Genomic DNA, 10723 nt, shown 5'->3' on the forward strand with positions numbered 1-10723 from the left:
GTTAAATAGGATACTCAGAGCAACTCCCTGCATATTCTGGAAGATTCAATGGAGTCATCTCTGCCCATTCAGATCAGCCTATCATGTGCTTTTGGGAGGCATTTAACACCTTTTCCATGCCTATTTAAATGCTAATTAGTGGCAGGCAGAAGTAGGAGAGCAAATGCATATTTAGCATACAGGAACTTCAGGCAAGGATAGGATTGATAACAGTTAAGAATAGCTGTTCAATTATTTTTCTAGGTAGTTCCATTACCGAAATACAGTATTAGGATTTTAATCGGTACTCTGATTTTCTACATGCGAAAATAACTTTTGGGTGCAAGTCACTGCAAGGGCATGCTTCTACACACTCTACTTTTAAATACTATGGAAGGGGAGATTTTGCCTTGTCAAAATTGTTTCTTTTGACAGGTCGAATTGCAGCGTTTACACTGCTACAGTCAGGCTACACTGGCAAGCCTAAAGCTATGTCTTACACTCTTACTGTAGTGGATGACAATAGGGGCTGCATTCCAATAGCGAAATTTTACTTCCAGGCCCGGATACATTATATAGATATATATATATATACACATATATATGGGGCACATAAGTTAGCTATACCAATTAGTAATATGCCAATTCAAATACGTTTTTAAGGGGAACACAGGCACTTTACCACCGGCAGGGTTAAAGTGCAAAGACTTCTAAAGCCAGCAAAAAGTCAGGAGCTGGCAAGAGGCAAAAAATATGGGCTGGCCACATAGAAAATGGAGATTTCCTATAACATTACTTTGAACTTTTCCAAAGTCCTTCACCTCCCTTGCTATCTCTCACATTTATTCATCCAAGTTTTCCTCTCACCTCCACATCTTATTCTTTCACTGCCATCTCTTACAGTCTCAATATCACCACCATATTTTCAATCACAGCCTCTCATCTCTTTTCGAGTTCCTTTACCTCCATTTTACATCATCTTGTACCTACTTATCTAATGTATCTTGTTCATTGTATCCTTAACGTATTGCAATTTGTTTTTCACATACCGGTCATTCAACCAACCCAGTCTCTCCCAGTTTCTTTGCTACCATTTCATTTATTTTTTCTTTCTTAAACCGCCTTGTCCATCTTGCAGTTGATATGTTTCTCCCCATCTTTCCAACCCGATTCTGCCAGCCTCAAAATCTCTCCTCGCCCTTTTCTTATGTCCCCCCATAACACATTCACTAACATGTTTCTATCCCTTTCTTAGGTACTGCATTTTTCTTGTATTTTATCCTTCTGTTTGTATGCTTTTGCACCACTGCCATTCTTAGGCCTCACCATGGTCATATTCATTATACCGTTTCATGTTGATAGTGTTCTTTTTCTTCCAAGTTTACCACTGTATTCCTCCATAATTAAATGTTAGTTTCCAGAACTGTCCTTTTTATTTTAATCGCACTTCGTCTTTCTTTATTGCTCTCCACATATGTGTTCTTTCCTTTTACAATGTCTTATCCTCCATGTGTTTCTCTTATATATCTTTGACTTCCCCCTGCTATCCTTTTTAATACAAATAACAAACTTACATGTTCACCGCTCAAATTCATATCATACCTCACTATACTAATTCATCACTTATCCTCTTGGGTTGCGGAGAAGCATGCTACTCGCCAATAAAGCGCTTCTACGCATTGTCAGGGGTAGTAACACTATATAAATGCAATTACTTCTCCAGCCTCTATCGTTTGCTTTTACTTCCCCCGTGCATTTTCCTTCCTTTTCTCCCGTCTCTCTTCGCCTCTACCTTATTATTTGTAACCCCCTTTTAGTTTTATTATGTCTTCGTCGCTTACCACCATTCCGTGCCTACCTCCAGTTAGTTCCATTTGAAAAGCTCGTTGCACCCGACCTGAACCTCTCCGGTAAATCCTTCTACCCGGACACTGGTAAGCAGTAAATGGTTGACAAAAGAGATGAGCACCGTAGCGATAGAACAGCGGCCACCTAACACCACAGATAGTTTACAGACGTAATTTACGTCATCAGGTAGTAGGAAACGTATACAATTACGCCATGGGCGGCAGCGTATGCTCTGATTGGCTCAGCGTGCGTGGTGTCCATTGGTTACTGCCAGCAATTCCTCAAGCCTGAGGTTCTATGTTGCATAACATCGTGGCTCTCCTATCCAGTACGAGAAGAAAGAAGAGAATGTATGCTGCTTTTTTACTCTCTAGCAAAAAAAGAAGGTAGAAAAATCACATTAGTGAAACTTGAAATGAGATTAAAAAAAAGAAGTCGATACTTAGAAGCAAAACAAGCATTAGCAATGCAATAGGTCTCGCATTAGGAAAGTTTGAGCTATTGGTATTGTAAATGACAATTTTTTTTATTTATGTGTTGGTTTTGAAAATAGCTACATTAATAGCTTTGTCATTTACAATGCCAATAGTTTTAACTTTTGCAAATGTGACACCTATCGCATTTGTAATGCAATATGTGTTGTATTTACGTGACTTAGACGTATTGATATTACAAATAACAATGGCTTTTAATTTTTTTAAATAATTAATTCTCAAATAAAAGTTATTGTAATTTATAATGGCAATAGCTTAAACTTTTGTAAATAACGTTTGTGAAGATTATGTTCAGTGTATTTTATTGTGATAAAAATCCAAGAACAGAAGTGAAATATTAACATATTTTTGTGACATTTGTAATAAAGCTTGAAACATTGAGAGAACATATTTGAACCAGTTGTTGTTGAATGGTTGCACAGATTGATGCTGTGGTGGCGCTGAGTGATGTTGTGGTGGCGACGAGTGATGCTGTAGCGTTCAGTGATGCTGTGGTAGTGCAAAGTGATGTTGTGGTGCCCATGAGTGATGTTGTGGTGCCCATGAGTGATGTTGTGGTGCCCATGAGTGATGCTGTGGTGCCCATGAGTAATGCTGTGGTGCTGCTGAGTGATGCTGTGGTGATGCTGAGTGATGCTGTGGTGATGCGATAGATAGATAGAGTGAGGGCGATAGATAGATAGAGTGAAGGCGATAGATAGATAGACAGATAGATAGAGTGAGGGCGATAGATAGAGTGAGGGCAATAGATAGAGTGGGGGCGATAGATAGATAGAGTGAGAGCGATAGATAGATAGAGTGAGGGCGATAGATAGAGTGAGGGCGATAGATAGATAGAGTGAGGGCGATAGATAGATAGAGTGAGGGCGATAGATAGAGTTAGGGCGTTAGATAGATAGAGTGAAGGCGATAGATATATAGATAGAGTGAGGGCGATGTATAGATAGACTGAGGGCAATAGATAGATAGAGTGAGGGCGATAGATAGATAGAGTGAGGGCGATAGATAGATAGATAGATAGATAGATAGATAGATAGATAGATAGATAGATAGATAGATAGATAGCGATAAATAGATAGAGGGTGATAGATAGAGTGATGGCGATAGATAGATAGATAGATAGATAGATAGATAGATAGATAGATAGATAGATAGAGTGAGGGCGATAGATAGATAGATAGATAGATAGATAGATAGATAGATAGATAGATAGATAGATAGATAGATAGATAGATAGATAGATAGATAGATAGATAGATAGAGTGAGGGCGATAGAGAGAGTGAGTGCGATAGATAGAGTGAGGGCGTTAGATAGAGTGAGGGCGATAGATAGATAGAGTGAGGGCGATAGATAGATAGATAGATAGATAGATAGATAGATAGATAGATAGATATATAGATAGATAGAGTGAGGGGGATAGATAGATAGATAGGTAGAGTGAGGGCGATCGATAGATAGATAGATAGATAGATAGATAGATAGATAGATAGATAGATAGATAGATAGATAGATAGATAGATAGATAGATAGATAGATAGATAGATAGATAGATAGATAGATAGATAGATAGATAGATAGATAGTAAATGCCCTCACTTGCCTAAACCTCCCGGACACAGAAAATCTGGTGTTTAAACTTGACCTCTCTCATGTAATGATTGCGTGTGTGCTTTTGTACAGACCTCCGAATAATATGCCATCTTTCCCCCTCGTGCTAAGCGAGCAAATTGCAAATTTGGCCATGGACCATGCCAGGGTCCTCTTGCTAGGTGATTTCAATTACTGGTTTAAGGACGGCCCGCATTCTAGCGAGCTCACTGAGCTTCTCACGAACCTGAATTTTAGTCAGCAGGTTCTTTTGCCAACCCACTGCAAGGGCCACATCCTGGACCATGTCTGGACCAACTCTTCGTTGGTCACGACCCCGGTAACCTCCCTCTGTCTGTGGTCCGACCACTTGTTACTCAAATTTAATCTTGTCTATTCTACCACCAATACAATTGCCACAGTGGCCGGAGGCTGGGCTAGGAAATGGAATGCATTAGATAAATCAGAATTTTTACGCACACTCACTAATACCATTCCATCCCCCCATCCTGATATTAATATACATGAAACCAACCTATCTGGCTGGCTGATAGCAGTTAGTGATGCGCACGCTCCTTACAAGAAAGCTAAACTGGCGCGGCGTGCAGACGCCCAGAGATGGTTCTCGCCCGAGCTGAAAGCAAAGAAAGTGGCCCTGCGTCAATTGGAGCGACAATGGCGCCGTAGCTACACCCCCGACCTAAAGATCAGATTCACTATAGCCAAAAGGAATATATGAAGGCCATCCTCTCCACTAAAGTGGCTTATTTTTCTTCACGTATCCTTAACTCAACTAATAGATCGAAGGACATTTTTTCCATATTGAATGAATTAACTAATTTAGACAGTGTCTGCCCTAGGCTGACCCCCACCCAGACCCTCTGATATTAATATACATGAAACCAACCTATCTGGCTGGCTGATAGCAGTTAGTGATGCGCACGCTCCTTACAAGAAAGCTAAACTGGCGCGGCATGCAGACGCCCAGAGATGGTTCTCGCCCGAGCTGAAAGCAAAGAAAGTGGCCCTGCGTCAATTGGAGCGACAATGGCGCCGTAGCTACACCCCCGACCTAAAGATCAGATTCACTATAGTCAAAAGGAATATATGAAGGCCATCCTCTCCACTAAAGTGGCTTATTTTTCTTCACGTATCCTTAACTCAACTAATAGATCGAAGGACATTTTTTCCATATTGAATGAATTAACTAATTTAGACAGTGTCTGCCCTAGGCTGACCCCCACCCAGACCCTCTGTGAATCACTCAATGATTATTTCATTGAGAACATTTCGGATATTAAAGCAAGTATCTCACAACCCCCCACTTCCATCATCCCGGTTACTGCTACTATCAAAAACAATGACACACTCAGCAGCTTTCCTCCTATCACCTCAGAGCAATTCCAAGAGCTTCCAGTGAGAGTTAAATCTGGTGCCCCTTCAGACAGCTGCCCCCCCCTATATTGTAAAATACTGCTTTTCTGCCTTCCCTGAAATTGCCTGCACCCTTCTGAACGACTCTCTAAGGTCGGGACAAGTGCCCCTAGCATTCAAGGAAGCTACGGTAGTACCGCTTTTGAAGAAACCCGGGGCTGACCCAAGATGCCAGGCAAACTACCGCCCTATCTCTCTGCTCCCTTTTCTAGCAAAGGTGATGGAGGCCCACGTAGCCAGATGCTTGTCTAAATTTTTGGAGGATTCAAATTACCTCGAGCCCCATCAGGCAGGGTTTCGGCCCGCGCATTTGACGGAGGTGGTGGTACTTACGGTTCTGGATACACTCCGCGACTGTGCGGACAACCGCTCCCCTCAGGCCCTGGTGCTTCTGGATCTCTCGGCCACGTTTGACATGGTCGATCGTACCATCCTGATCGACCGTGTCACCCAGGCCGGCATCCAGGGCACTGCGGTCAGCTGGGTAAAATCCTTCCTGGGGAACAGATCTCAGGCAGATCTGGTTGCCCCCAAGCAGACCATCACCTGCGGTGTCCCTCAGGGCTCCTCCCTGTCCCCCCACTTGTTCAATCTCTACATCTCTCCCCTAATTCAGTCTCTTAGAGATAGACAAGTGACGGTTTTCAACTATGCAGATGATTTGCAACTGCTTTTTATGATAGACAACTCCGAAATCTCTATCACCAGCTTTCAGGCTACCATGAGATACATCCAAGCTTGGATGGACCAATGTCATCTGAAATTCAACCCGGGTAAGACAGAGCTGGTACTCACTGGGGACAGTGTCAAACGCTGGGGCCCGCACTACTGGCCTCCAGACATGGGGCCAGCTCCAATCCCCTCTACATCGGCAAAGACACTCGGAGTCACCTTAAATAGTGACCTCTCACTGAAAACACAAGTGGGCCAGGTGGTCTCCAAGTGCTTTTTCCAACTCAGGAAAATTAGGAAGGTTCAGCGCTTCCTTACATCGGAGGCCATTACCCAGGTGGTGATAGCTACGGTACTGTCCCACCTGGATTATGCTAATTCTATTTACCTTGGCATTCCTCTCTACCTGTTAAAGCGACTTCAGATGGTTCAAAACTATGCAGCCAGATTGATTTTGAGTCAACCTAGATGGCAATCTGCTCATGAAACTTCACTGGCTCCCCATGGCCCAACGTTGCACCTTCAAGACAGTCTGCATGATTTTCAAATCCCTACACTGCAAAAGCCTCAAATTCATCAATAAACTGATAACGAGGCACACCCCCTCCCGCAATTTGCGGTCAGCCCATCTTGCCCTTCTACATATTCCCTCTTTCAGGCAGAAGCGCACTGGTGGCTGTCGATTTGCGACATTGGCCCCTCGCCTATGGAATTCCTTTCCCCTTGAGATCCGGACCTGCCCCGACCACATGAAATTTAGAAGAGCACTGAAGACTTGGCTCTATAAACAAGCATAAACACCATAGCTGTGGGGCTTCTTTTTAGCCCCACTTCAGTGGCGACTGCCTTTTCTCCTTTTGCATTTGCATCATAGTCTTCAAAATTATCCTTTTTCACTCAAGCTTTTGCTCTTATCATCCGGGTTAGCCTAATCCTTTAATGCCTTCTTCAACGTTTCCTCGTGCAAGGGAATGCTATTTTCCAGGTTTCATATGTCTTGGTGGGCCCTCAGAACCTCTCTTCCCAAAGACACGACTGAAGCATGGTTAATTTCAAGCAGTTCATTATCTTCCAATGCATTTCGGACCACATTGGTCCTTCGTCAGGGAACAAACTGCAAATAACAATGGAACATGTCTTACAAACTCATTTTAAAAAAACTTGCATATGTTTCATTTTCTGTCATTTACCCTCCGTTATCACACCTGGTTACCACTAAATCTACAACTACATTGGTTCTTCGATTACCCGCCCTTTCCTGTGCCTTTCACACCTCCCCTCTGGGTTCTCACTCGATGTTTTCCCATTTACTCTCACCATTCTGTGGGTCTACCCCCCTCACAACCCACTCACACCTTCCTTCACTTATACTGTTAAATTTCTGCCAAACTCGAACATCTCCGTCCGATTATCCCATTATTCCCTCTTCACTACGGCATGCCAACTCAATTCTCTATCCTCCCTTCCCTTTGGACTCCCTTCCGTTCTTTTCCTTTTAGCCGCCGCTCATACCTGCTGACTGGAGAACATCCTTCTTTCTTCATAAATGCAAAAGCCCGCTCGTCCTCGTTACTCCCAGCTGTTTTAAATAAATACCTCACTCCCTCTTTGCTGTTGACCCACCCCTTCCTTAACCCGCCCAATTCATGCCATTCTATCACCATGGAGTACTAAGCGTCAGCATTATTTGTTATGCTGACAGGTGTCCACGTTTAAAGTTATACCGGATGATTACTCGTCATTTGAGTTCTCTCACAACCAACCCACTTCGGAAGGAGACAGGAAGGGTGTGCCCTTCACTAGAGTACTCGCTCACCCATCAAAGCCTCCGTACCCCTGACAAAGCCACCACCCTCCAATTCTGAAGCAGTACTCTTCTCTAGCAGTACAGAAGGCAGTTCTGGCAGACCACACTGCACCGCGTCTCTGCGGTAACAGCTAGCCCACAAGTAATGTGTCGGGTAGGCAATGAACGAAGGCCTGTTGCAGAGGCGAAGCCTACATCCACCCGAGAGACAACGCCACACAGCCTAGCGCGCCCGAGCCCACTCTCACCATTTATCTTCTTATCGTGTTGCTCCCGCTCTACCAACTAATGGCGTCAGTAAAAGGCCTAAAAAAACACGCCTCCTACTCAATACAATGGGTTATGGAAAGGAAGAAAGGACAACAGAAGACTGAAATGGAAGAGAGACTACAATCCACGGCAGTAAAGCCGCGCGGCAATAAAAGGGGCAGCAGGGGGAGGGGGCATGGGCGATTTCCTTTCGGGAGCGTGCAACCATATGGCGCCACCATATGGCGCCACCATATGGCGCCGCGCGATCCCGAAAGGAAATCGCCAAGATGTGCACACGTTGAATTGCAAGCAATGCAACACGTGCACTTATTTGCGGGGAAAAAGCTCTGCCGATGGCATTAAGTCTCCTCCTATGCAGCGCATGCGCGCTGCGTAGGCGAGACCTAAAAAGGGCTGAAAATAGTGGGTAAATAAGTGTAGTAAGTCGAGGAGACGTCAAGTAGTTAAACGCTTTATTGTATAAGTAGCATATCAAAAAGGGGAACAAGCAAGTGCCAGGCAGCACGGCTTATCATCAAGGCAGCCAGTACAAAATGAAGCCTAAATCTAGAACATTAATGACATACTCCTAAGTTCTATGTCTCGCGCAAGCACGAGTCATTAAAGGGAAATGCAGGTAAGAAACATAAGTAAAAGGATACACTACACATCCCCCTCTCTTCTAAAACAAAATAAACAGGGTAAGGTAAGAAGGAGAAAATGAATAATGAAACAGAAGGAACCAGGAACAAGGATGGAGGGTATAGGGAAGAAAAGGAAATATAATCACATAACATACTCTTTCAACCAAGCAGGAAGAGCTCTCCTCCACTTACATAAGTTGTTGTAATCAACATATGAATTATGCGACTCATGGACAGGTCCAAAAGTAGCAGAAGACTCTTCCCTTCCTGTTAAAGCAGAAACACCAGGGTTGTCATTACTGGTGGAAGATGTAGAGTCCAGTTCTGTTCTCCCGGAGTGGCTTCTACAGGAATGTAACCATCTGAACCCAAATGAGATTGTAAGCTACTATTACTAAAATAGTCTTCCACCCAATCAAAATTGGATGAACATGTGGATTCTTGAGTATGTTGTACATCTTGATGATTAACATCCAGAGCAACATTTTTAAGATTCCACACCCTACCATCATCATGTCTAATGGAATTGCGTAGGACCTTAATAACTTGCTGAGGTGTATCACCTTTGGAGACTTTGATAGGTTTTCTGATGCGAACCCAAGCACCCACTTAAATAGGAACATGTTTAGTACCATGATGAGTATCATAATATACTTTGCTCTTCATATGAGTAGATTCTAAATCCTTTTTGACTTCAACTGGTGACCACTGTTGCACTTTCCCTTCAAAAAGCCAACTAGGGTTACATTAACACCTAGGCGTCCTCCCTCTCATCATAATGAAAGGAGATAGCCCAGTTGTGGTTTGAGGGGTAACCCTATAAGCCCAAATAGCTTTCTGTATCTCTAACTTCCAATCCAACTATTTGCTCATGGCCGCTTGTATCACACCCTTAATAACTCTATTAAAGTGCTCCACTGTGCCATTACCACTTGGATTGTACTCTGATGTAGTTTTGTGTTTCACACCACACCTTTCGAAATAATCTTTGGCCAACTTCGACACAAACTGTACACCATTGTCACTAAGCACACAAACAGGCAGTCCATCCAAAATAAAAATACTATCCAAAAATTCTAAAACAACTTGGGCGTCAACTCTATCCACACTTTTAACTGTAGGCCATTTAGAGAAAAGGTCAATTATCACCAACCCATACTCTTGCAAATCACCAACCGGTCCGAAGATGTCAATGGCAACAGTTTCCCGAGGAAGACTGGGAATTAAACTCTCACTCATTGGAGGTCTTCAGTTTTTTAAAGACTTGTCAGCAGAGCAGCAACGTCTCTGTTGACTCCATGCCACCAAAAGACGCCTTTAACAATCAACTTTGTTCTGGCAATTCCAAAATAGTCTTGAAGGCATAATTGTAAAACCTTATTACGTAAAGTTCTTGGAGGAATGATACGGTCACCTCTCATTAATAAATCCTTGTCACAAGATAACTCCATACGTACATCCCAAAAGGACTTCAAATCAGCAGTAATGTTGTGTTTCCTAGGCCACCATTTACAGATGTAATCAGAAACAACCATTAAATCATTATCCTTGTGTAGCTCTTCCACCCATTCCGTTTTGGCAATGGCCGGTGTACCAGAATCATGAATAAGGGCTATGCTGTATTTACCCCAAGGGTCATCAACACACTCTTCCAATGGAACTGATAGTCTAGATAAACAGTCAGCGACCACATTGTCTCTGCCAGGTACATAAATGATCTTATAAATATACTCCTTCATCCGCATCGAAATTCTGGCTGACCTAGCAGAAGCTCCCACACTTCCTTCAGTGGTCAGAATACGTACCAAAGGTCGATGATCCGTGTGAATGATTACAGGTTTACCCCAAACAAAAGCACGGAAATGTTCTAAACCCCATGTGCAGGCTAAAGCTTCTTTTTCGAGGATGGGGTACTTGCTCTCCGCAGGGGGCAAAGCTCTAGAAGCAAACAAAATTATTTTCTCCCTACCATCACTCCCTCTCTGTGAAAGAACTGCTCCCAGTCC

At 43.3% G+C, this 10723-nt stretch overlaps 1 protein-coding gene across 1 annotated transcript in view; it reads right to left on the reverse strand.

Moving 5' to 3' along the window:
- MSH4 (mutS homolog 4) overlaps positions 1–1983 on the reverse strand; it is a 1513152-nt gene extending 1511169 nt beyond the window's left edge. Inside the window, exon 1 of the mRNA XM_078673412.1 lies at positions 1838–1983. Coding sequence (XP_078529538.1) covers positions 1838–1853 — 16 coding nt within the window. The 5' untranslated portion in view covers positions 1854–1983. The remainder of the gene's footprint in view (positions 1–1837) is intronic.
- Between the last annotated feature and the right edge of the window lie 8740 nt (positions 1984–10723).

This window comes from Lissotriton helveticus, chromosome 1_2 (assembly GCF_964261635.1).
Source record: "Lissotriton helveticus chromosome 1_2, aLisHel1.1, whole genome shotgun sequence".
Lineage (NCBI taxonomy): Eukaryota > Metazoa > Chordata > Amphibia > Caudata > Salamandridae > Lissotriton > Lissotriton helveticus.